General features: G+C 37.7%; 1 protein-coding gene across 2 annotated transcripts; it reads right to left on the bottom strand.

Moving 5' to 3' along the window:
- Nucleotides 1-5,332: 5,332 nt before the first annotated feature.
- COPS2 (COP9 signalosome subunit 2) lies at nt 5,333-27,655 on the bottom strand. Of its 2 annotated transcripts, none has more exons than XM_027732158.2 (13): nt 27,491-27,624; nt 18,837-18,950; nt 17,700-17,777; nt 16,966-17,091; nt 15,587-15,697; nt 15,400-15,477; nt 14,369-14,543; nt 13,184-13,362; nt 12,999-13,051; nt 10,800-10,897; nt 9,095-9,177; nt 7,966-8,024; nt 5,333-7,185 (listed from the first exon to the last, which is right to left on the bottom strand). In XM_027732158.2, exons 1-13 carry the CDS (start codon nt 27,542-27,544, stop codon nt 7,041-7,043), a joined length of 1,353 nt encoding a protein of 450 aa, XP_027587959.1. In that variant the 5' UTR covers nt 27,545-27,624; the 3' UTR covers nt 5,333-7,040. The 2 variants fall into 2 exon arrangements, with proteins under 2 accessions (XP_027587959.1, XP_027587960.1); XM_027732159.2 differs by having other exon boundaries at nt 6,499-7,185; nt 15,587-15,676; nt 27,491-27,655.
- Nucleotides 27,656-27,856: the final 201 nt, after the last annotated feature.

The following is a 27,856-nucleotide window of genomic DNA, read 5'->3' as shown; positions in this document are numbered from 1 at the left end:
AAGCGTTAATATGTCTGCTGCCTTGGGTTTAATGGAAAAGGAGCATGATTTATTTACAACTTGGTTGATTCATGGCAAGGGAAAAAAAAAAGAACTAGACTAAGTATCTCTGTGAAAGACATACACAAAGGATATCCTAGAGCAGACTCTTGAGCACTTCCAGGTGAAATACATTATAAATGTATTATGTATTAATACAAGAATAAGGTTTCTGCTTCGTGAAGGTTCTTGTGAGGAATAAATGGCTTGCCTTTTAAAGAAAAAAGCAAGCAAGCCTGGATCTGATTTTGACAGAGCTAAGAACTACCAAAAATGTCGCTACGGAGCTATCTTGCTAGAGCTTCCTAGATTGAACCTTTATAATTATTTAACCTTTCCAGATTTATGTTCATTACACTATGTAACAATTTGTTCTACTTTATAAAAAATTTATTTCTTGGGTAAATCCACATAATGCCTTTGTGTTTTCTTAAGAGTTGCTCTTCACCATTAAAACCTCGCCTGTAACATGGGATTATGAAGATGGCTGTTGCATTGCAGAGCAAGATCTCATCTTGCAAACAGATGACACGAACAGAGAACTTGCACAGACCATGCCTGCCTTCTGTGCTACTCCATCCACATCAGCAGGATCCCTATGTAGGTGTAACTTTTGCTTACATGTCTGCAATATTACTTACATTCAGTGACATGTTTTCATGAGGTTGTAGTACACAGAATCATAGGATTATATGGGAAAGGGAGTGGGGTGAAATTGTAATCCCAATGAAATTTAACTACAGGGTTTCTATTAACTTCAGTGAGGACAGTTTTACTACAAATGAAGAGAACAGGAGGGCTGCTGCAGCACCCTAATTGATACAGAAACCTCAGTTTAACTGAGAAGCTGCAGCAGTTTACACTTTATATGCACTTCTGTATCCCAGCACTTTCCTTGATGAGATTGTATGGTCAGCAGAACTCCCACAAGTGTTCATGACTCTAAGAAGCCATTTCAAGGTGGTAACAAAGATTAATTTGAGGTTATGTTCCCAGGGGCTTTTACACAATGAGATTTATTTCAACACAAGAAGTCACGAAAGTAAAACTGTGGATTAGGCTGGTTGTACAAAGAGCTTTCAGCTGATGCAATGGAACAGCATTTCATCAGTCATTGATGAACTTAAATATGAGATGGAAATCTACAGATAATAATTATGAAACATATGCCACCTAAACTTAATCTCACTTAAACAACAAATCTCTACTGAGCAAAATATATTTTATTCCCAGTTGTTAAATGTGTTTCACTTATTTGTGCAAAATTAGGTTGATTTATTTCAAACCTAGTCACTTTTCATCTCCCAAGTAATGTGGGAGAACTTGCCTGACTGGACAGAAAACAGTGAAAAAAATCCCACTGAAACAAGTAGAACAATCATTTTCTTGTATTAGCACACCAGTGTTTTAGTGTGGAATGCAGCTTAATTTGTTCAAATTGGTGCTGACCACAGAATATACATTATGACATTTGCTTAAGATAGTAGCTGTGTTTTTAAGAAATAATGGCTCATTATGGCAAGGCTGTCCATTATGAAATTCTTCTTTTGTTCCCAACGTACATACCAACAGAAAGGTCACACTTGAAAGGGCTGTTATGCACAAACAACAAGGATGTCTAAGATCTAAATTGGGCAGTGATTAAAAAGATATCAGAGCTACATAAATATGTGCAATATAAATACTACAGAAAGTCATGTTGGGTCACCCGAGTGGCCATTTGGGTGAAAAAAAATCTCAAGTCTCCCGTAAAATTTAACTGTGTTATCACCAAAAAGAAAAACATACCAAAGCCCTCAGAACCAGTTATGTGAGATCCTCTATCCACAGCTATCACAAATATGCCAGGGTATCTGGTTACATCATCACCATCTTGATCGAGTGTTGTGTAAGAGAACCCAACCGTGTTACAGTCCTTAAGGAAGATATAAAAATTCTAAAAACCCTGCTGAATTTAAACATGCTGGTAACTGCAGTAGCTGATTTTGAATACTCAAGCCTAAGGGTCCAGTTCTCAAATCTGGCAGTTTGTAAACAATCATTGCTACTTTTTTATTGCAACATGGAGTAAGTAAGTAAAGAGTTTGTAAGCAAAAATGATGGTCAAACCTAGCAAGTGCTGATTGCTTACAGAAAAAATTTGTAAATTTTTGGGGGTTTATTGCTGCATCTGCTGGGTAGTGGAAATACCCTTCCCGAACACAATGGAGGACACAGGTCAAAGGAAGAAGAAAATGTAGGTCGACACAAAAATAAAAAATGGAGTCTAAACCAAAATACCTCAGCAACATGGAAAGGCACTTGGTAGTGACTGTATTCAGAATTCAAATCACAGGATAACAAGCAAATTTAACAGCACATGTGCAGCCACTCACGCTCTCTACTTCCATAGGGTCTATTTACATTCAGTGGGTATAAAGTCCCACAAAACACGTAAGGATGTGATTATGCACATCCCACTGAAATCGAGGCAGCTCCTTACATTGGAAGCTGAACATATGTACAGCCTTAACTGCACTGGCATGGAAACATGAAATAAGGGTTGCTCAGTAACACCCCCCTCCACCCCCTAGGTCTGAGCAGGCCGAGACTGAGCTCCAAGGCAGCAGCACCACCTGACCATGGACTGCAGCGGGTTTGGAGGCTGCCATGGTGAGCAAGGGGAAGAGGCAGCAGGAATAAAGCAAACTCCAAAATGACAGTTTTACTGGCCTGGGACTAAAATCTTCAGCATAATTAGAGAAAAGACAAGTACAGAAAGCAAAGTATATCTTGGCAAATAAACACTTGTATCTGCTGGTACAACATGTGGTGTTCTGCACAGGCAGCTGGGGACAGACAACAGGGAACATCACTGGAACCAAAGTGGGAAGGTGAGCCGGGAACTAGTGCATGAATCTGAGAATCACGATTCTGATGGCAACGTGCAATTACTACCTGGCAGCAGCCAGAGTGAGCCCAGCTCTCCCACCGAGAGCAGAGAGGCAGCAGAGCCAACTGAGACAGATCCCACCACGCAGCTCTCTGTACCACAGCCAGGAAGGGATTAGCCTTTACTCTTGCTGTAATGCCTCCAGTTATTACAGCTACGATTTGGTACTACATATGCAATTATTATAACACAGATACACTTTGCAATCTACCTTCCCACAGATTTAGAGGCTTTTAAGACAGTGATAATCCTTTCTGTCAATACCTTAATTAACACTTCACTAGTTGATTAGCTTGTAATGTATTTTACCTAGTTCTCTAACCTAGTTCTAAAATATATTTTTAGCACTTTCAAAATAATAAAGTAACAGCTAAACTTTCAAAGTCAATATTAACATCTCTATATGGAAATTTAGTTCAAGTAATTGCTGTATTTTTGAGAAAGCAAGGGGTACTGTCCAGAGTGATGTCATTTTACTCTTACTCCATAAATACACAGTTCCTGCTCAAGTAAATTAATTTACTACCTCTCAAAAAAAATACAATCTTCAAATACAGACATAATGTTTTACAGCTGACAACTTCTGAGTAATTACAAAAATCAGTGTTTATTTACAGACTACAATTCAAATACCTTCATTATATTATTCTACCAGGTGCATTTCAGCTGCCTTGCCATTTTTCCATTTTTTTGTTTAGCTGGGTTTTTCTTTTTGTTCTTATTGTTCAATACATTTTTAGTCCTATTTAAAAGCAAAATGAAATCCTCACTACATCAAGGTTTCAGATCCAATCCATTAGAGTAGGACTTTGAGATGCAAAAAGAATACATTCCTCCCAAGTATGCTTGATAAATAAAATAAAAAAAATAAATCTGAAATGCAGACATAGCACCCACATCCTCCCAGATTTCATTTTCACGTTGTTCAGTTTTAATGCATAAGCTGCCAGCAACTCAGAAGAAGGGTTTATATATACACAGTTTAATCACTGTTGTAATCTCAGAAAAGATTACAACAGCCGTTAAAATGTTCCTCTGCAAACAGTGGTACTGGTACTAAGATGCCAGTTTGTCTTGTACCAACAGCAACAAAAAGTATATAAAAAGACCCCAGAAGCTGTGAAAAGAGTGGCTCTGACAATCAATGGCAACTGCAGAAATTTAATGATTGGAACTCAGACTGGAGAACACAGTGTGGCTGCTTTACCACGTCTGGAACAACCTGCAGTGCAAGAGTGTTTCCTGAAAAAAATTTCATTCACCCTCTTCCTTCAACTGCTTGTTCACCTTTCCTGAGGAGGCAGAAATGACACCAGAGCCAGATCTACCAGGGACCAGGTGGGCTACAGCAACTACTGGCGATTTCCGCTGCCGTCGTATGACAACAGAGCTCCTCTGTATTTCCCCACAGAAAATTCTCATCTTCCAGGTTAAGAATTATGAGAACTCAGAAAAGGAGTAGAATCCCTTAGGGATTATATAAATCTTCATTACGTGCCTAGAGCACAGCTGCTAAGGCACTGTACACATGAGTAAGAACTAAAACATGCCAAAACACGCAACAATTTATCAGAGGTAGACTGACGCTTTTTCGGTCTAAAAAACATCGCTAGCCCTCACCGCTCAAACTGAGGGTCCTTCACAAGTTGGACAATTAGAGCTTCAGAACAAAAAGATAAAACAAGGGAACTAGATGGAAGGACAAGATTTACTGCAGTATTCCCGTTTCCTTCTTGATAAAAATCCAAACATGCCTCCCTAACAGACATGGCTGGGATGGGGAAGGTTACAGCAGGTACAAGAGACAAAGTCAAGAAGACTTTTTTATTTTCAGTGATTGTAAGTTTATACACAGTTCTCCTTTTTCCTCTCCTTTAGAACAGAGTTGTTCCTTCCCACAGCAAGGGTGGTGGGAAATGGCAGGGAAAGGAAACATATTCAAATAGCTGTCACTGTCCCTGTCTCCATGGGAAGGAGAACCTTGAAAGAGCTGAGACAGTCCCTTATCCCCCAGAGAGGAAGAACCTTGCAACATTCCCTATCCAAATTAAAGTCTCTGGATCTGTAGCTAAGGGTCCCAATTACTGTGCAGTATTGTTAAGTTCAACTTCGCATCACCAGGTATTATTGGAATGTTCAAAGTAAAAACTATATTACACATCACAGCATTGTAAGGAAACAACACACAATGTGCTTTTTAGTCAATGTTATCTACAGATTTTACAAAGGAAAAAAAAAACTTTGCTTAAAAACTAAGTTCAATTTATATTCTTATTTTACCACTGTTTTAAGTGAGTGGATAAATTAAAAATACCTATGGGTAAAAAAAAAAAGCATCAGTGAAGAAATGCTCACCCAAGATTCAGCATCATGCTACTCATGGTACACATTAAGCTTTATTGTGTAAACTCCAGGAAAAAAAATTCACTTGCTTTGACAACTGCAGAGCAAAATAATTTTCTAAGGGCCATAACTATTCTTCAGATAAAAATAAATTTTATCCTATTTAGTTACACCCTGTTACCAATTTAAATCCTGCTCAAGAACATTGAGTGTACCACGGTGCCTTGCATGTATGTGATGGACATGTGTAATTTATTAGGCTTTTTCACTATTTTTGGGGTGGTGTTAATTGCTCTATGCACTTATTTTTCCTTCTACTATTACAATGTCTGTGTGTGGCACTGCTTTGTGTACCATCACACGCTGCTCTCAGTTACAGAAGTGACCCTTTAAAATTCCTTCTACGTTTGAGACCTGCAGGAGAATTTTTCTGTCAGCTCCAGACAATCTGCTACAGGAATAAAAGGTGCTGTGATCACCACTGCAGCTATATTTTAAATGGATCTGATGATCCCAAAATCTTAGGACACAAAAGGCATGTGCCTACCATGTGGCAGGAGTTCAGGACTTGAATAGCAGCTCTGAAGGGACTACGACACATTCAAACATTTGAGAAGAGATTCCATTATGACCAATGTCATGGTACTTGGGCCCCACTCCAAACCCACAGTGTCATTTTATATACACTGAATCCAGGCAAAAAGACCACAGATCAGGCCAAAGAGGGTCTGCACTTCTATTCCCAGGGTATTGCTTGGCAAACTTGCATTCTTAAAATAGCAAAATAAAACCCGAGCATATCCCTGAGAGATGCCAAATACCCACCAACATAACCAGACAGGGCTGATAAAGGTTTGGCATCTTGCAAGCTGAAAGTCAGTTAGCAAGACTGCTAAATGTCAGCTCTTTAGTATTTATGTTTCACTGTTTCAAGGGGGGAAAAAAAGAAAAATCAACAGCACATTTATCAGGGCATTCAGACTTAAAATCTCCATACTGTCCTTCACAAATGAGGTGAGGATCAAGTAATACCTATTTTTGAAGTAGTATCTATTTTCTTTTAAAAATAACACAAGAAAAATTCAAGTATAATGAAAGCACATCAAGAAACAACTGTACAATTTCTGAACTGCACTGTTTATTTTGCTGCTTGAAACCTAAGTGACAGTATGCCACTATAATTATGGGGTTTCTTCTAAACCTTTACTACACTGCAGGTACAGAAATATACGGACACATTTTTGGAGAATTGACATTTTGCAAAATGCAGCAAACATTTCAATTTATACATGAGAAAAGGAAGTGTTCAAAAGGGTATGCATTTCAAGTTATTGCAGGTTATTTCTGTGAGAGAATTTCTGCAGGTAAAACATGTTTAAATTTAACCAACAGTAATGTGTCAGTGTATTTAAAATCATGACAAAAATCTTCTCTCTGGTCATCAATTGCCCCTTGACAAATTACTAGGATGTTGTATGTTTAGGGCAAGATGTCAATACAGCATAAATCCCGTGGCATTTTGGTTTTCTTCTGGAGATTAAAGCTGTTTTTTTCTTGGGATAAATGCAGCAGCAAAACACAAACCAGCTGATCAAAAAAGCACTTCTGCCATAACTCCAATAATTTCAGGGCACACCAACCGACAGTAGTTTTGCCATTCCCAGTTCTTTTAAGGTTTACATCACTGCACTGTTGCCTTAAGTAGTTTGTAGAAGCTTGTTTTCTGTTAGGCCAGCTTGCTGACTACAGCCTGGTTGAGAGAATTTAGTTGGTTGGTCCATTTATCTAACGCAGTATACCGGGCACCGCCTCTCTTCTGGTGATCCAGTTCGAGGAGCTGGTTGACTTGATCAATTCGGCCATGGATAGTGCTGGAAGCAAAGAAATAAAAACTGTCAATTGCTAACAGAGGTGGAAATAGCAACTAACAATAAATCAAAGGTAAAATAAGAGGTCTGATACAAGAGAGACAGAAAGTCCATTTCAGAATTCGGCGCCTTTATAATTCTTGTCCTGGATAGTCCTGCCTATTTAGCTGTAACCATGATTGGAAATCAAATGGACTTATTCATTGGGCAATGCACATTTTATCTGCTTAACTATGACCCACACAAAGTCTAAAGCAGTATGAGGTAAACAATTCTTGAAAGTCAAGGAATCATAAAAAATGGAGATTTATGTCAAAAGAAATTAAAAATATATAAACTCATGTATGGATTTTATTTTTGCAGGAGATATAACAAGTTACCCTCCAGAAAAATAGGTTTTAGAAATCGTAGTCAAGTTTTTCCAGTTAAGGAGAGCAGACTACTAATTTTTCAACTTGAAAATGTACTCAAAAATATACATGGGTATAAGCAGCAATTACTTAGAATAGTAACTTTCATAATTTCATAATAATTCAAGACACTTTATTATGTAATTAAAAATTAAAATAAAAACATGCCACTCAATCTCTCTGTGTCATTTTCTTGGCTCCCATCTTTCCAACATACTCTACTGCTCATAAGCAAATCCAAAATCAGCATCATTACCTTTCACTTCTAGAATCAACTAGTATTGTCACAATGCACCAAAACAATGTTTTGTTGCTTCTTGTATAGTTTATTTTAAAGTAATCAAAGATCAATAATCAAGAATAAAGTACATACTTATCCAATATGCACTGCACAAGCAAGCTTTCCACATCAGCTACATCTATGTTTAACTCCTAAAAGAAAAAGAAAACTCATTATGTTGCCATCATGTTTTGCAACATTAAAACCCTCCAATCTTTATTTTCATATACAGAATTGGGTTTCATTTCTGTTTCTTACTGTTCAAAAGTATCAATTCAATAATGATCTATCAAGAAAAAGACCTCCACCAAAGTACATGTGGCCAAGAATCAACAGATCAGTAACTTCTCAGAAAAGGCTGAAGCAAAATTTTGGAAGCTCCAGAAATTAGTTCCTTTACTGACTTACTGAAAAAACAAACAGATAAAAAATATCCCAAACAACAACAAAATAAACCACAACCACAAAACCCCAGGAAATAAAATAAGACAGTAATTATCAGGAAAGAATGGATCTACACTCAAAACCATTTAGAGACATAATTGCATCTTCTGGCTCAAGCAAGTTCTACACACACTAAGTCTAATTTAAAAAAAAAGGCACACAGAGTTCTAAATAGAATTTAAGGATAAAAAATAGGCACCTCTAATATTTCATGACACATTCTGTAATGCTGTGAATTTTTGCAAGCAAAATCACAGACCCACACGAGATGGAAATAGTCATCTCTTATCGCTGGGGTTTGATTTTGTTCTTTCCAGATTAGGCAATGCTTTCAGTGATTCTATGAGAATGGCTGGTTTGTTCTACTACCACAGTTCTGTAACTCATACAACACGGACATTTTAAGATACCTTCTGAACAAAAGGAATTCAAATTTTAGTTTTTTATGTTCATAAAATTTACATTCATAATCACATTTTTAATTATACGAATTCCACTTTTTATACTTCTCTTCAGAAATGCGATTTTCCACACCAAGTAGAATATGGTAATTGAGTATTTTAGAAGTATATCATAGTACATATTATAAAAAGCACTCAGATGACACTTGAAATTTACTTTCTTTTCACTGCAAAGCTGCCAGCAGTGCATCAGTGCTACTTTATGGTGTAGATTGTATTTCAGATGATCTATTTCTGGAAGCGCTGTATTTATTTAAAAGCTTTTATTCACTATTAATCATTTATTGAAGCAAATGCAAGGCTCCACTGACACATACCTTAGAAATAAAAGGAATATGTATTCTTGTGTAAGGCTTAATTAATTTTATAAGCACTTGTGTTCTGATGTTTCGCAAAAGCTCTGTAGAGAAGAAAAAATAAACACTGTAAAAACAACAGTACTGAAATAAAGATGCAACACCACTCCATACAGAAAGATATCCTAAATACCAGCATATTTAAGGTAGTAATTCAGTGGGTGGGGAAGCACAGCAGAATCCAAGGGATCCAAACAACCTGCAACCCTGAAGGTGGACACACAGAGTCAAAAACTGTTTAAACATGGAGCAACATATTCTCTGGTAAAAATTTAACTTATTCAAACTACCTGCATAAGTCCTAGAGATTACTGCATGGTACGTCTGTCCCTCTAATTTATGTGTTGTACAAAAGTGAAAAGTGGTATTTTTAAGGATATGCAACTTAAAAAGTCTGTGTGCATTTAACTTCATGGGGAATATTCACATTTAAAGTGAAAAGATCAGGGCCTAGTGGTATAATTATGATGAGGAACTGAAACAGTATAAAACAATCTGCATGAAGTGTCTGATTTTGCTTCAGTAAAGTAATGCAGTAACTGTTTTAGAATTTTTTTACGTTATTAAAGAAAGCTGGGATAAAATGAAAGCATAAATTACAATTATAAATTAATAGGAAAAAAAATCTAGATCCATTTTTACCTAACTAGTTACACAAGGACTGTTTATATAATAAAAAAACCACTGAAGACCAGATGATGTGTCTCAATAAAACCGAGGAGATTAAAACAATGAGGCAAGGTATGTAAACATTACAGCCACGACCATGTCGTATCACTACCGAGTGAAAAAGATGAGACATCACTAGCACATAATCCTCTTCAATTCTTTGATTCAACTGTCCTTCTTCTCTTGCTTTTCAGTTCTGTCACATCTTCTTCCTCAGGCATCCATCTCTCTAATCTTACAGTCTCCCTACAAGACTTTGAAGCTCACCAGTAGTCAACATGTAGCAGCAGTAGCAGGGTTATATTTAGTTTCCCCTGCTGTTTGCCATGTTCTCTTTTACAAACAAGAAGTATAGGAAAAGCAGGTCTCTGGATTTAACTCTTTTTTTCATATAACTGTCCAGCTAAATGATCTTGCAATGCCACAGTAACACCTACTCTTGGAATTATTAGTCACCTGAAGAACTGGGCACTACATTCAAGTGAAGAGACTTCTCAGTTCTCCAATACATGAAAAAATGCAGGAGGAACTTTATTTTATCATGTTATTGGAACAGAAAGGCATGTGTTGATGTGTTCTCCTGGTTTATTAAGTATAGGTAGTGTAAGTCCCAAAATTTTTTACAAGCCACCTTTACAGGTAAGGGCTGCTCTCATTTCACCCTTACAATGGGAAAAAAAAACCCAAACCAAACCACTCAAAATACTCAGTGTCTTAACACCACCACAGATATTATCTTAGAACATCCCCTCTTGCTAGAACTTTCTCCACCATTCCTGCAATTCTTCACAGACATGCCACATGCCTGGATGCATGCTGGCCTTGACCAACTCCTAAGGAACTTGTAAACAGTGAAGGAATTGTCAACAAGTAATTACAAAGAACTCTCAGTCTGCCAAGAAGAAAAGTAAACCACGGGGAAGAAAAAAAATAGAAAAAAGCCAGCAGCTTACCAAGTAGTGAAAACAAAAAGGATTAAAATAGCCTTCAAAAATACCTTCAATGTGCTCCCTTATGAAGGGATCGTCCATGATGTTGCTGTGATTTGTTTTCAGAATCTTCTCAAATTCAGTGATGTCATTATTCTGATAGGCACTTCAGAAAAAACAAGAGACTGAATTATTATTCTACAAGTTACAGACTTATATAAGAGTATGTTCTACATCTTCTATACAAACATGTATTAAGCGTTGGTGGCAAATAATTACATTCCGAACCTTTATAATCAAAAAACTGTCTCAAGATGAAATGCAACAGAAATGACCTTTCTCCTATTTCAATTTTAAGAGCATCTACTAAAGTTTAGTATGAACATTTAGTCATTCCACAAGTGCACTCTAGTTTCAAAACTTTTGTACTTTCTGTACTTACTTCTTTAAAAAAGCCTAGACCCTAAAAATAGCCAGTTTTGAAAAGTACCATTACATGAATTTTGGCTTCAATAACTCATAATTCATGGCAGAAATAAGAGCTAAAAAGAGCGTAGAAGGCAGTTGCTGTCTCTACAATGTCCATCTTAAGCTGAATTCTAAAAATACTGGAAGGTGGAAGAAATCCTGACTTCCAGGATTAACCATCAGTAATTCTTGCATAAAATTATGTTTTAGATTTTTATTTATACCTTATTTGTGTATATATCCTTTAACTAGTCAGTCAATCTTGTTATCTGAGAAAGGGTTTTAAACAGGTGGGTTCAGTAGTGGCACCACAGCATCATTTAAAGATCAAGAGCTGTAACCACTGAAACAAGACCTTTTTCTTTAAATACATGCTTTCGACTTCTTTTTAATACTGACATCAAACATTTTAAAAACAACGTTTATTTTTCCTTCCTGGTTTGTACATTTTAAAATTGTTTTGAAACTGGTCAAAAAGATTCATCCTTTATTAAAATGGGCAAGAAAAAGACCTCTTACATTTAAGGTAGAACTTGAGTAGTTTATAAATGGAGTTATGTGAATGGCATGGACTGTATCACATGAAACGAGTAAATTTTACTTAACAGTTAAAAGGAATTTCAGTTCAGTATATTTTATTGTTTATTTCAGAAGTCTCTTTTTATCATATGTAAAACATATAAGTTCCCACTGTATAGAAAGGATTAAAAACATAATTGTAATCTTTGAAATTAATTTTATCTTCTGCATATTTCTTATCTACACTGCTTTAATTGCATTATTAATTTTATAGAAGCAGTTATACTCAAATGTCAAGATAAAAGATATAAATTAGAAATATGAATAAAATCAGATTGGGTAAGGCCATCTGGAGTTCCTTCTGCCTCAAATTTACAAGGAACTATGACAGTGAAGTAGAAAAAACACATCTAAAGTGGAATGAATTACTGGGAATAGTCTCTTAATGAACTGCCAAATAATTTATTCAACCACTGTGTCAAAAATGGATGAACATCCTCACTTCCAGAAACAATTTGTATGCATACAATGGCACAGCACCACAGCGGTACCAGAGCAGGGTTTGTTCCATTTCAGAACGTGAGCAGACACTACTTCTTACCTAATGAAAAGGTGGGAAAGCTTTTCCTATGTATTGTTTATTTTTTTTAACTTGATAAAGCAAAGGCAGGATAGAATGGATGGAATAGGGCAGCTTCAAAGCACAGTACACAAAACCTGCCTCAGTTCACATTATTTTACTTATGATCTTAATACACTGAAAGTCCTCATATCACAGCTGCCTGTAAGAGGTAATTTGGCCTTCTGTTGATTTCATGTGTTTTTGAAGGATAGGGGAGATCACCTGAGAGTTCAGTTTTTTTATTGCTAAATTATGAAGCTCCTTTAGTAATCATGATATATCCATGCATCAAATGATTCTATTGGCTTTGGTATGACATGTCAGTCAACTTAGTCAGCCATAAAGACCAGCTGTAGTACAAGGTGGGACAGTTTTTATTTAAGGATAGAAATTAGGTTTTTGCCACTGCACAAAAAATTCAGGATAGTAGAAGAAACAGCATGTCTCTTGTATTCCTACCTGGTATAATATAGATACTTTGGTATCTCATACTAAGTAAGTTTCTTAAGAAAAACAGTACAAATATTTGCTCAATATTGATGAAATAACTGTCTTAGCTGTATAGAGAAAAGCCATCTCTAAAAATATTTCATTTTGGTTTGGACTCTATATCTTTTTATTTTTTTGGTTCTCTCCTCCAGAAAAATTAAAATCTTACCTTACTAAATTCGTCATTGCTAGAATCTCTGGATCATTTTTGTATGGTTTAGCCTACACAGAACAGAAAGCACAATATGCAAGCTTAGATTTTAAATATTTTTTTTTCCATTTTCATCTTTTGAGTAATTTCTCTATAAACTCAGAAAGGGGGAGGGGGAATGTGAAGGAAAAAGAAAAAAATACCTCCTGAGAGTCAAATGGATTTATTCCAGACTTCATGAGCATGTTCGCTAAGACCAAGTATTTTAAGCAAGTGGTTCTTCTGGGGCTCCCTGATTCATCATAGTTCTTGAATGCTTCAAAAAAATCAGTATGTGCCTTTTCAAACTCTCCTTCTCTTAAGTGCATTTTGCCTCCACATTCTGAAAAGAAAACACAGATGAAAAGGAACACTGTGTGCTTGTTGCTGACTACAGTAATTGTACCCAAGTTCCACGCTATTTCTAAATAGATTACTGAAATATTTTCAGAAGTCATTTCATTCTCTGAAATCACCAGGAAAAAAAAAGCATTAGGGCCTTCACATACAGCGCTGTCATTTGGATAAACTCATTCCAAAGAAGAACAAACAAAACCCAACCCACATCGTAAAACTGAAAGAACACTAATCCTCAGAGCCAATAATTAGTTCACCCTTATGTTAAAATACTCTAAAAACTGAAATGGAATTTATCTCCATTTCAATGCAACAGACTTCCTATATTTATGGAATTTTCCCTATCTGCTGAGCAAAACTACACAGAAAAACTGAGAAATACTCTCTGTCTCCTGAAGTACCCACTACTGCCTGATTGTCTGTGCAAGTGCCTACAGCAGTGGAAGGAGGAAGGCACAACAGTATTCTGGAGAAGGGTTTTTTTTTCAAGACACACAGCGTGTTTCCACTACAATTCATCACTGCAGATAATAAATAATATTTTCAAGTACATCTTAAAGCCCTTCAGTTCCTGCTGAATTTCAGTGAGGTGAGACATCGAGCACAAATTTACCAAAGGGGATTACAGAAACAGCAGTCCCTTCTGCCAGTAGCCCTTCCTGTCCAGCCTTTGTTTTTATCCCCTGAAAATGCCTTTGCATTTATCTTTTGTTGCTTGCCATGGTGCCAAACAGCTCAAGTCTTCCTTTTTTCTTTCTACTGCTTCTTTCCTAACATTTACGTGGCCAACTGTCCTGCCCTTCTGACCAGTGCATCTGGTACTCGGGCACCAGAACAGCAGAGCTATGTCCTACATGATGAGACAGCAGCCTCTGAATCTACAGGATCCTCTGTCTTTACAGCTGGAACTGAAAAAAAACCATTAGTTCTCAGATTTTCATAAAACTAATCCATGCAACAGAAGTTAAATGAAAAATTCAAGATGAACTTGCCTCTGATAACTCCCATGATCAGCGGATGAGGAATGGCTGACTTGATGTGCAATGACTGTTCATATAGTGCTTTAAGTTTTTTGTTATTTTTCTGTGCTGTATACATTTGAATTTCCAAAGCATAGATTTCCAATAGTTGAGTACCTTTTTTTAGATCATCTTCCCCATCATCAGTCTAGGACAGATTAAGTAATAAATACTGTGAAATTTTAAGAGAACAGCAATTTCAGTTTTATACTAGTAAAAAACTGATTACCAAATACTCTCAGTAATTTCCTGTCAGAAATAGGAATATTCCTAAAAACTCTGCAATTTTGATACAACTCTTAACAGAAAACATAATACTCGATGCACTTATCACAGGCCAAGTTTTGAAGCCCTTTATTTAAAACGTCAGTATTTCTGTGTAATTAAATGTTTTCCTCAAAACTTTACCCATTATTCTTTCCCACTTTGCTTAAATCACACTCTCAGTACATAAATGCAATGACTGACACAAATGCATATATATCAGATAACACATACAATCTTCTGCTGCCTGTAAGAGAACCATTTCCCAGACATTTGTAACCTATTTTCCATACTGAAAGAAGAAAACTGTCACAAACACACACAGCAGGCTGCACGGCTAATTTATTTTTTCTCCTTCCAGATGGGAAAGTAACAACTGTACTTTCAGTTTTGAATAAAGCTCACGTGGAATCTTTGCTATATTTTAAAATTAATGTCTATGCATTATAGATAATTGATATGTGCTTCTCATCCTTGCACCTGACTGAAGAGCAACCTAATCAGCAGCTGTGAATAATTTTTTTAAAAAATCATCTTTAAGTAAGGAATAAAACACTTATCTTTTTTTTTTTCATGTTATCAAACAGATAACAAATTAAATCAGGCACAGAATTTCTTCCCTCTGTACTAAAGCTCAGCAACATGCCCCAAAGGCCAACAACAGATGTAAAAAAAAAAAAACCAAACCCCCCAAATCAATGTTGTTTACTAAGGCACAGTGATTAAAAATATAAAGGTACCTGGCACGACTGATGCAGTTGACGCAAAATCTTTTGTAACTTTCCATATTCTTCTCTTTCTAAATATAATTTGCCAAGCTGTAATGAAAAAAGAATTGAAGTACTGAGGTCTATTAAGATTTCACAAGCATAAGAGTTAGCTGAAGGTATCAAACAAAAGCAAAAAACAGTAAGTTATATATTTTACCTTTGTGTTTGTCTTAAACCACAATCTATCATTCTTAGCATCTTTCAGAGCTTCAAGTGTTGTTTCATAGAATTCCTGAAGCAAATCCATCTGGCATAAAAAATCAGAATTCTATAATTGTAAACAGCAAATTTGTACCTGTTAATAAAGTCAATCTGAACAAACTAAAAGTGCATGCTTGAACTTCAAAATAAGAAAGGTATTTGTATCTTACTGAATGTCTGCATTTAAACTGTAAAGAGCTTCTAAAGTAACAAAACTAACTACACTTGTTTTTCTTATATGAAACATACAATTAAAAAGCATTCACATTCCAAGATTTCCACCCATCTGTGAAAAATGAAAGGCATCTTATAAGAGCCCATCTTATATAACCAAGGAATAGAATTCTGATGTTGTGTAACAAACACAGGTAACATTGCTCCTACTTAAAAAGAAGAAAAACAAAAATGATTTACATATCAAAAAGAAAATATACTTTACAAAGAGAGGAAAACGGTCAAAGGAAAAGATCCCTTCTCCTTTCTGTACTACCAATGCTGAGTGAAAGAAACCTCTTGAGTATTTCAAACCTTTTCTCTGCACAAAACCCAAAAATACAACATCTAAAATGGAAATCATAGTGCTGAGTGTTACCTTTTACAAGGTAAAACAGAGAATGCATTAGTATTGTTTATAGCCATAGTTCTTTTGGGGATAGCAGATCTGTGACTATACATAAAATTAAGATTTCCAGATTGTCCCTCCAAGTCTGGCTCAATTGCATTTAGACCAGAGACTAATCTTTGCCAAGAAAGGAATAGTCTAAGACAATCCTTTAGACCTTAAGGGTAACCCACCACTCAGCTATTAAACCTTCACTTCCCAGGAGTAGCAGGACAGGAAAGATTGTGATAATGACTGAAGAGTCATCACCAAAGACCAGTGATCCTCCCAGGTAGTCAGTTAGGGGAGCTTCCTACTCTCTGTAAAGCTTCTACACCAACACAAAAGGAGCTGGGCTGTGACCATGTACCTCACTGGCACAGGTCACTCAGACAGGCAGCATTTCACACCAACACTTCACTACAAAGGTTCCCCTCTCCTCCCCAAAAGTAAAAAAAAAAGTATTGTTTAATTAAAAATTACTTTGAGAGGACACTGGACACTGTGCAGCTAACATGCTAATTAAAAAAAAGTATTTATTTATGAGCATAGAAAACCCAGGTAAGTATTGCCAAAAAAGGACAAATCTATGAAAAGTTATCTGTTTTAACAGAATCCACAAAATGTGGGAAATATATTCTATCTAAGATCAAAAAAGCTCAAACCAAACACAAAAGTCCATAGTTAACATGCAAAACAGAAAACTATGAAGATGAAAGAAGTGATGATCCAACCTGCTTGGAAGTAGAGATATAATCAAGAATAGAATTGATGGATTTTTCAGAGTAATTCCTTGTAACTGCACTCCGTATGTAGGTCAGTAGCTGTTTATACCTATTCATCATTTCAGGGAAGTTAGTCTAAAAGAAAAACAAAATTACATTATAATTTTTGTTTTAATGATTAAAAACTGAGTTGTATCTTGCAAGTGCATACAGGAAAGAAAGCATAACAGAAGGACTGTGCAGTAGTGAGTGGTTGCTATTTGAACTTTTACATCACCACGTTATTCATAAGCAGCAGAATCAGAAATAACTTCATCAGCACTGCATGGAATAGACATTTAAAATATTTATCTCAATGAAGAAAACACAGTTGGCCATACAACTGTTTGGAACAGCTGCACATGCAGCATATAAATGTTTCACTGCTCTGTCTTGGTGCAGGGCACACACACACAAGAACATGAACATTTTCACTGGTGTGATACCTCAGGACAGCAAGGACTGAGCCTCAGACTTTCAGAGAGTATCAGCTGACTACAGCAGCTATTTTGCATCCACTTTGCCTTTGACTTGCAACCACCCCATCATTTTCCTGCCAGGTCTGTAGTAGCCACTAAAGGCTGCAAAAGACAAGTTCTGGCAGATTTAGTTGTCATGGGGGTAAATCAGAATAATAACTTAAGGTCTCTGGATCAAATACGTATTTATGCCATTTACTCCCAAGTGATAGTTGGAATTCCTACCAATTTAAAGTTTATTTTAATCATCTGCTTCAGAGCTTTGAATCCCCATTCTCCTTTTTCACCTTCGAGCTCCAATACCTGAAATAGAAGAATTTTTTGCACAATATTTATAAAAGCTTTATTCAAACTTAAATCCATTTTATATCTTGTTTAAAATGTACATATCCCATACATGCCTTTCCTCCCCCACTTTGTTCCTTACCAAGTAATGTTTAACTCTGCCCTGTTCTTCGATTTTACTCTTTCCTGGTATTATTGAAAAGATTGGTGAGAGGTTTGTATCTTACAAGTTTTCACAACTTAGCTGCTGTAGGGAGGGTGAATGTGATTGCTGTTGTTGTTAGCAGCAAACGCTGAACTTTAGTGCCAAACACTAAACTTTACTGCTGCTCCATAAATACATATGCACAAAAAAGCTTTAACACCCCCTGCAAAACTGACTCAACTCAATTTTGACTAAATTAGTTAAAGAAGTACAGTTCTGAATTACACATGGCAGAAAAGCTTCTAGGTTTTAATGTAACATAGTTAAGGGAATGTTTCGTAGGTAAAAATTTTGGAAAGTTTTTTTGAAGTCATGTATATAATTCTGTTATACACTATAAATAAGCCAAGAGATGCAAATACCTACTTTTCCTTTAAAAAATTACATCTAACATACTGCTTTCTGGTAGCAGCGTGCAAACAAAAAATTTAAAACTGAGATGAAGAAAAGAAACTCTGTGTCACTTAGTATTTATACATTTAATGTTTTGGAATCAGATAGCAAACCAAATATAATATGTTACATAAACCACTTGGGAAAACACTTTTGTTAAAAAAAAACCAAACGGATCTGGCTTCTATTGTTGACATGTGAAAACACATTTAGAACTGTTCAATTAACTCAGTAAATCCTGAAGATGAAAAACTCAGATCTGTGATAAAATAAGACTATTTCATGTCCTATTTATGATCCCTAAGAATGATCCTGAAAGGCAGTCAGCCAGGGGTTTTAAGTTGTCCAGTGATAAACTTAGCACAGTAGTAAACCTAAAAATTATTCTTAAAATTCCAGAAAATAACTCAAATGGTAAGCAAGTATTTTAAAATGTGAATTAATATAAAAAGAGGAGATAGAACATAAAGATGGAAAACCTTCTGAAAACTGCTTAATGCTGCTTTGGGATCATCTTCCTTCAAAGCTTTGGAATTGTAGTATTGATTTTCCAGATCCACATTTGGTTCAGAATTGCTGTCCTCAGAATATTCCTACATTTTAAAGGGAAAAAGAGAAAAAAAGAAAGGTTCAGAACATCGAATAATCTGCTGAAAATGGATAAAATATAGTAAGACATTGCTCCAACTGATACGGAACGCTTGGGAACTAACAGGGAATGTTCAGTTCTAGAGCATGTGACAGGTACGGACCCTTACGGTGATTTAATCTCTCCCATTACCAGACCAGACTCACCAACCACCAACATCTGCCTGCCAGCAGATTTCTTTCTGCATTAATGAACTCACAGCTCTACCAGCTTCACCTTTATGACAAGTACAGACTGTATTGTTGGAATTCTGCCAATGCCTGTGTTTAAGGACGGATGCCCACTGGTTCTCCAACAGGCACCCTGTTCTACCACCTCTGCCATCCCCAGAACAGACTGGGGCTGAGCTGCTGCACAAGGAATGATTCAGCTATGGAGGATATCAAATGCTTCCATGAATCTCACTCCAATCTGCCTTTTTATGCCATAACGATTCATACTTGTGTAAGGAAATTAAAAAAAAAAAGAATAATGAGAACACCAGCTGCTTCTGTGCTGAGAAGCAGGAGATGATTGAGAAAATGCTAAGGATGCTGCCAAAGACAGTGGGGTGGGGCACAGGCACAATAATTTAATCAAATAATTACCCATCATGTACACTGGTGCCAAACAAATTGAAGTATTTACTTCTACCAATTATTACTTTATTTTTAAAAAAAGTACTCCGAGACTTTTTCTGATGAAAATTCCTCAACACATTTTATCTTCTGTTGCTGAAGGACAACGTTGTGTGTCTAAATTACAAAACACTAACAAAGCTAAAATAAGAATTTCATGTGAGGTGTACACGATTCAAAACCACTTCACACCTCTGAATTTTCAAGCCAACTCCTCTGAATAGGGTCCTTGGCTATTAGGAGATAAACTGTTTAACAGAATCTGTTTAAATCTGAAAGTTACTGTTGTCACAGTAACTTGCCATTGTAACAACATAAACAATGCATAGTAAGGTGCTCTTTTTTAGGTTGGATTTTATTCTTTTATTGTACTTCATCAGGCACATTTACTCTTTTGTTCATTCATATTCCTACTATTAATGGACTCCTTCAAAACCATAAGAAGGAATGAAAAAAGATGAGATAAAAGAGAAGTTTTAAAATAGCTCTCTCCTCCCTGCACTGAAAGCAAATCTTTCAAAGTTTCAGTTTTCTAAAGTTCTAATGGAAAAATTAATCATGGGAGCTCACAGTTGACTCAGAATTTATTAAACATGGTACTTGAGACATTTGTCCTTCTACCTGTTAATGTTTCTATTTGTAACATGTAGGCAAGTTGCCCATGTATGTATTTATTTTCACTCCACAAAGTATTAGCATTAGTGAGAATGAATGGTCTCAATTCCACAAACCTGTTTTCTGAATTCCCACAGAGCTATAAAAACTTAATACTGAAAACAGCAAAGAAAACAGGAAGTGTCTCATTTCATTGGGCAGGCTTTCATTTTGGTCAGCTTGTTTTTGTGAAGTCTTTATTGATCCAGCTCTGGTGGAGCAGCAGCTACCAGTGCGTGAACATGATGTCAACAGCTGTATCAGGCACCTTATGGAAATACAGGCTGCCAAAAATTAAACAACATAACATTTAAGATGTGTGTAATCAGCTGAAGTCTTGTTTATGCTTAACTTGAACAATGGGGAATATTTCTGGCAGAAGTGTCTATTTGTAAAGATAAAAGGAAAGCAAACTAAATTAATTCCTTTTAGGAGGCAATATGCTTTTTTAGCCTAAAGCCAGGAACATCTGAATTTTCTTCTTAGCTCTGGCAGGGATTCTGGATGTGGATTCATGCAAGAAACCTTTTTTCAGATAATTTTTCTCAATGATACTTCAATATCCCATAAAGCTATTTTCATAATATTAATACATAATAAAGAAGAAGTGTTAAGTCTAGAGATAATTTTTTTCCCCACTGGAAATGCTTTGAAATGCATCAAAGTCTCACAGCTGTATTTTTTCTTCACTTGATGCCTATTTGCCTCACATCAGATTCAGGCTGTTGATAAGGACTCAAAGTTTTAAGGGAGAAAATGTAAGGTGGTTACTTTAAAAGACATATTTAGACTTAATAGCTGTGAAGAAAACTTTCAAACCTTGAACTAAGTATGAGATGATGCCATTAATCTGTACATGATATTAATAAAAAAATCAGCCATGTAGACACTGTATCTTAATTCAAGCACTGATGCTTATTATATCAGTGGTGATAAATTCAGAAGGACCAGCACTCTGCCTTCTTTTGAGGCAGAGATGGCTTAGTGCAGTAGGATACGAATGTAAAAACATTCAGCTTCTGCCAAAAGCAAAAGGAAAGAAGGAGGGAAGCATGAAGCTGTATCCTCAAAGGTGAAACTAAGAAAAAGATGCATTTCCTTCTCAGTTCTGGAAACAGAAGAGTTCTTTTAACAATAAATTCAGATAGCAAAAGCCTAACCTTTCCTCACCCTCATTTTTAATGCCCCTGCTTCCTGCTTGAACAACTTTCCCAGCGCAACCCTCTCAGTTTAGAAGTTTGTTGCAAATTAAGTAGAAACATACGCTTTACAAAAAGGATTTGTAAATAACTCTTAAGAATTTCTACTATAGGATCTAGACCTAACAAGCTGCATAGTGAGCAACACTCTTAATTAGAACTTCAAGATCAAGTATCACCTGTGTGATACTTTATCTCCAGCTGATGTAAAAAAAGTCACAGGCCTAAGAATTTTTAAAATTAAGATCCTGGTGATATTTTTCAAAGGGACATCAACATTATAAGTTCAAATGAAAAAAAAATAGCCTGAGTATGCAGAACTGATCTTTGAAAACCCCTGGGTTCTTCCCTGCTCAGAGATCAAACCAAGCAAGTGGGTTTTTTTAATTAGTACTCGAAAAATTAGAAAGCCCTGATAGAGTCTGGAAAAAATGGAGTTAAAGAGCTTAAGACATTATTTAAGCATTGTTCCATGTTCTAAATGCATTCAGTTATAAACAACAGAATCCCATCCCATCACTTCTTGGGGGAAGAGAAATTACCACACTAGCTCAACTGTAATGGAGATAAAACCCCTGACATAGCTTACTCTGCCTGGAACATAGTTCTTTCAGATAGTTTTATTAAAAGTTAAATTAGTACCAAGGAACCAATTTGATTAACAAGTCTTTATTACATTACGTATTTTCATAAAATTCATTTTATCCAGTAAACAGCTATAAAACATTAAGCCTCAGATTCTAAAATGAGCACACACAGAAGTCAGTTCACCCCAGTCAGCTTTAATCATCCTTTTTAGTGCATGGATCCATTTGCAGTTTCTCCAGCAGCAAAGGCAGGTTAAGAGCACCCAGTGCTCCCAGATCCTCCCTGTCCATTTGCAGTCCCAGCATCCCTTTGCCCTTCCCTGCAGCAATTCAGGGTTTTATGCTGTAGAGTCCTTGCTGATGGCTGATCCTGCTGGGCTGAGAGAGCAGCCCCCCAGTGCTCATTGTTTGTCATTCACCAGCTCTACAGGAACTAAACTTTGCAAGCCTTTCTCAAAAAAAAAAGGTGGAAAGTAGCTATACAAAGATAACTTTCCAGAAGAAAGACACAATATAAAGAGATCTATTTCTGTAAAAATGAATCCTTCAAGGACATTGTTGAAAATACTTATTACTGTCAATTTTCAATTGCTGGTAATTTTACCAAATTTCAACCATTTGGCTGACTCAAACATTTTTTTTTTTTTTTTTTAATGAAGTACAATTGTTTCTGAGAATAAGTCGGGTACAAATTTAGTTTTACTTCAGCTAACTTTGTTTCCTAACCATGGCATTCAGGAAGTCTGCTAAGCACAACTTTCTTTGCATTTGCTCTTCCTGGACCACTGGCCTGCAGGCATCAGGACAAAAAGCAAGTACCAGTTTCTATGAGCATTTGCTGCTGGTATCCAGGCACATGAATATAAAGAAAGCAGTAAGACTGGAATGCAAAAGAGCAAGGAGGAAAAGAACAGAGGCAAACGCTGGGAGCAAAAACAACAGTGTGATCTGTGTGAGAAGTCTGCAAGCACTCAGCCAGGCATTGGGAGGCCTGGTTTCTTTTCCACATTCCAGGTCTCTGCTCTTCTGCTCCTACTCACTAACTGTGCAAGTCATCCCGTGCCTGCTGGCTCACACCAGGGCTGACACCAGGAATAGAAGGCTGTGAAACCAGCGATTTGCAGTGGCGTCAGAGGAGTCCCATGAAAGACTCTGCTCTGCCTTTGTTTTAATTTTTTTTCCAGTTGGAAGATGCACAGAAATGAGACAGGAGACTGCAGAAGGAGAAACCTGGTATTATGACATGTAAAGAGTACAGTAAAAAGGTGCCTTTACTTTCCACCTCTGTCACACAGCTCTCCTACAGTCACCTGCAATCCTTTTCAGAAAGTCCAGTTTTGAGCATAACTTAGATCTAATTTGCTTCTGTTAAGCACCCAACTGCATATCAGATCCTGGAGAGCTCTGTTCTGAACACAGTGCTGAATAACTGTCAAAAAAAGCCAACAAACCCCAGAACTTACTGACACTTGTCACTGGTCAGACAGAAAGAATTTACTGACTAATTATTTTCAGGCTTTTTACCTCAATACTTCCTTCTGAGACATTTCAATGAGCAAAACAAGCCCCACATATATCAATTCTGTGTTTAAAGATAAGTCTGAAGAGAATGCATAAAATAAAATCTCAGGACATATGCTGAAACTCTATAAAATATGAAACAGTAATTAATTCAGAGAACAGTACATCCTATGTCCTCTGTGAAGCTCACTTTTATTTTTTTAAATCACATACTAATGTAATTAAACATAACAAGGAAACAGAAGAGGGTAAACTGGATCTGCTTGATTTGGTATTTCTTTAGTTGTAAAAGCCTGTTTGTGCAGAATTATCACTTTCTCGTCTGCAACATATCTATGTATTTATTAAAATAATGGCAATAGTGAAACATGAACAGTTGGGAAGAGGTGACAATATCTGCATAAAATTTCAATGCATCAATATAAGATAGGATAATGTCTCTACCTACTGACAAGATTGGTTATCAAGTTTGGTAACATAAAAAAATTCCTTTTGAAATGGAGTATATTTCTCTCTGTTGGAAATAAAGAATGAACCAATTCATGTAGCTTGAAATAAATAATAAGAGTACCTATTTCCCAATATCATCACAGTCTGAAACAGGAAATCCTCAGTAATCTAAGGGGATGCTCCCCATACTTGAGCCACACCAATCCTCATGAACCTGCAGCCCTCTCAGCAGGGTGCAAACTGATGGCTGTTCCTCAGAATTTTATCCAGTTTTTCCACTCAAGTCGCTGAAGTCATACAACTCCATAACATAAAAAAGACCAGTTGCTCAGAAAACAGATTTGTCCAACCTTCCTTTAATTTCAGAACACAATACTTAAGAACACCACAGACAAATGCCTTGTTTATTTAAAACAAAACAATCCAGTAGACGTACTACAACAACTGTCAATGTGTTTGTCATTGTGCCTGGAAGAATCAATTTCTGGATGAAGGCTGAGTTTAGCCTCAAAGTCAATTCTAAACATAGTCTTTTGTCCCAGACTGAAAACAAAAATGGAATTTACAATGGTCCTTCCCTCCCTGTCCTTCTCCACCCTCAGGCTGGATCTAGTAAAAAGAACTTGGACTGAAGTCATGTAAGGCACCTAAAAGCTAGAAATTCGAATGTAGAAATTAAACCAGAAATGAAAATTGAGTGGTTTCCTAATGACCAGTAAACATTATTCTGTTCATTGAAGCATGAAGTGGAATAATCCATGTTATAATCAAGGCTGTCACTGCACATTAGCAGCAAACTGTGAATCTAGGTCCATCCACACAAACATAAATGGAATTTCTTCCTGATATCAAGACTCCCAGTAAACAAAGTTAACTTCTCTAGGAGTGGCTGAGGTCATTTACATACAAAACCTTGACTTTTTACCCAATGAAAAACTAAATCGAAACAGTCAAGTACAACCTGTAAAGTCTTCAATTGTTTAACAGTGTAGTAATTACTCTAATTATACAAAATTCCACGATGAAGTTGGGAAAGAGCTAGGCCTTCAGAATATCTGTTCACATTTCAATTCAAGTGTGAAACATTTGCATACTTAAGGAAATTTGACTGACTGGTTCTCCATAATCAGCAGGTCAAGTGCACATTTAAAGAGCCATAATCACTTCTAATAAAAGCTGACAAAATGAATTTCTGGGGGAGTCTTCAGTACGACCGTTATGCTAGTAGCTACCCTGGGAAACCTGAACCTAGTTTCACCATACTGTATTTTGACAAAATTGCTATTTCTTCTTTCCTTAACTGTTTCTCTAATTACTGCCTCTCCTCCTATTCCTCAAAAAAAGTATTCACCTGCACTCACACGTGCTCCTTTATTTTCAGCTCTGCACTGGTCTGAGTATTTTGTCTTGTACTCATTTTTTTTGTTGCAAAGCCTTCTGCAGCAGCCTTTTCGCTGAACTTGAGACTCATGCATCCCCTTATAGAGTCTTCTCTTAATATAACTAGATTTATATCAACATGAAAAGATGAAACCAGGCCCTATCTTCAGGGGCCTTAACTTTTTTTCTGAAACAATTCTGTGGAACACTACAATTACAGTCTCAAGCACATTTGAAAACAACAGCCAATCACAGTCTGTTAGTCCTGGAATGCTGAAACCAGTCTAGCTGGAATATTTTGATTATTCAATTCTGGGGGCTTTTTCCCCCCCCATCAGTTATGAACTGAAATTAAATTTTAAAATCTGTAGCTTTAGTTAATGCTTTACATGGAGTTACATACTGAAAGGAAAAAACTAACACGCTCCTAATTATTACAAGCAGTATTTTTAAATTTTGGAAAGGTCTGGGCTAGGAGTAATTAATGATGATGAAAATATTCCAGTGAAAGTAACTACAGTCAGAGGCTGAAACCTGCCACAAGCAAGACGTTTCAGGAAGGTTTTTCCAATGAGAAAGTACATACTTCAGAAGAAAGAAACACAGGAAAAAGCATTAAACCATTCTTGGTGAAAACTGCCAAAATGCAGCAGGAGTTTGAGCTGCAGTCTTACTCAAATTTGTACCTTTAAAGACTGAAAAATGCAATTCCAATGGTTTCTCGACATGTTCAGTTCTCATGTTATGGATGGATATTCAACATGAATTCTCCTCTGATTGTATCACGTGGAAAAAACCCATAGTATTTTAAATCAGGACACCAATTTCAGTGTTAATGAAAATGAATGAAAATTCGGTTTTAAACAGTCTCTGTATTTTCTTCAGTAACCTTGTTTTTGAAAGTCTGTGAATTCATTCATAGACTTAAGGGGAACACTAACAGTCCTTGGAACACAAGCAGCTCATAGGGTTATGATAACAACGCTGGTCATAAGCACTCCTACATGAACGAAAAAAATCCCTCAAAACCAAACCCAGGTGCTTTTATTCTGTATCTAATGTCATCCAGCCATTCTGAGCGGCTCATAATAAACACTGCCCAGAAACTATTTCAAATAAAATCAGGTAAGTATTTTAAGTGAATTCATAAGGTGCAAGGATTACCAAATAGTTGTTAGAAAGCAAATCTTCCAGAAACAAGTGTCCGGAGTTTGCAGCACTGAAGCCTCAACCATACACAGGGTGTTTTTTAAATGTCTCTAGTTTAAAAACCCATGGAAAGTTCGTAAAAGCAGAAAAAAACAACAAGCGAGGGCAATATAAATAAAACCAATGAGAAAAGCAGCAATTTTTTTAACTGTAAAAGCTTAGGACAAAACCTGATGTCAACATTTAGTAAAATGTTAACAGGAAAACCCCCCAAACCTTGCAATTAAAAGCAAAACGGGGGTGGCAAAACGCTCGCTAAGGCTATAAAAACAAAAAGTTAAAAACAAGCGCATCCTTCAGCGTTTTGCGTCAGAAACCGGCCGTGCGGCCCCTTCTCCTCACCCCCTTTTCTCTTCCCCCCACTTTTCCCTCAGTTTGTCGCCCGCACAAGCACATGAACCGCATCCACCCCCAAGGGCCTCTCGGAGCCGCGGGCGGGGAGGAGGCCGGGCAACTTTATCACTTTACTTCGTGCCCGACACTCGGGCCGGGGGCAGGAGGAGGGAGGGAGAGAGGGGGGCAGCGCATCGGAGCCTGCCCTCACCCCGAGCCCTGCGGGGACACGGGGCCAGCCCGCGGGCCAGCCCGGGCCTATCCACCTGCCCGGCCCGGAGCCTGCTCCTCCAGGGAGAGGCGGCCGGGGGCTGCTCCCACGGCAGCACCCGCCCCTCGCACCCACCGCCCGCTGCCCGCGCCCTCCTCCCCGGCAGGGAAACTCCTCCTGCCTGTCCGCGCTCCCTGCCGGGGCAGCCCCGGCGGGGCGGCAGCTGCGGCGGGCGCGCCGCACCAGCCCCGGCCCGGAGCGGCTCCGCGCCGGCCGCGCCCCCGGCCCCACCGCCGAGCCCCCGCGCCGCCCCGCGCCCTTACCAGGTCGTAGTCCTCCTCATCATCGCACATGAAATCATCCTCCATGTCAGACATCTTGGCCGGAGGACGGGCGGGGGGGCGGTGGCGGGGACGGCCCCTTCTCCCAGAAGCCCGCGCGGCGCTGCCCAATGTGGCTCCGCTCCGCCCGGAACGCGGTGCCGCCCGCGCCTCTCCCGCCCCCGGCCCGGGCCGCTCCGAGCCCAATCCGCGCCGCCCCGCCGCCGGCCGCCCTGCCCCTGGTAGCGACCGGGCCGTGGCAACGCGGCCGGGCGGGGCCTGGGCTCTGCACGCCGGAGCTCCCCGGGTAGCTCTGCCGCTCCTGCCGCCGGGAGCGAGCCGTGCTGGCGCCAGGGCCGCCCGCCGGGT

Source organism: Pipra filicauda, unplaced genomic scaffold, assembly GCF_003945595.2.
Source record: "Pipra filicauda isolate LSUMZ 115617 unplaced genomic scaffold, ASM394559v2 scaffold7_size6619720_pilon, whole genome shotgun sequence".
Classification (NCBI taxonomy): domain Eukaryota; kingdom Metazoa; phylum Chordata; class Aves; order Passeriformes; family Pipridae; genus Pipra; species Pipra filicauda.
Note: the sequence above shows the minus strand (reverse complement) of the source record. Positions and strands in the feature narration are given on the sequence as shown.

Excerpts from the sequence above, each read along its gene's own strand:
- COPS2 (XM_027732158.2), bottom strand. The coding sequence starts at position 27,544 with ATGTCTGACATGGAGGATGATTTCATGTGCGATGATGAGGAGGACTAC. Across the intron at positions 15,698-16,965 it reads ATATCTCTACTTCCAAGCAG|AATTCTGATTTTTTATGCCA; the intron begins GTTGGATCATCA and ends TTACAATTATAG. Across the intron at positions 10,898-12,998 it reads GCAATGACGAATTTAGTAAG|TGCCTATCAGAATAATGACA; the intron begins GTAAGATTTTAA and ends TTTTTTCTGAAG.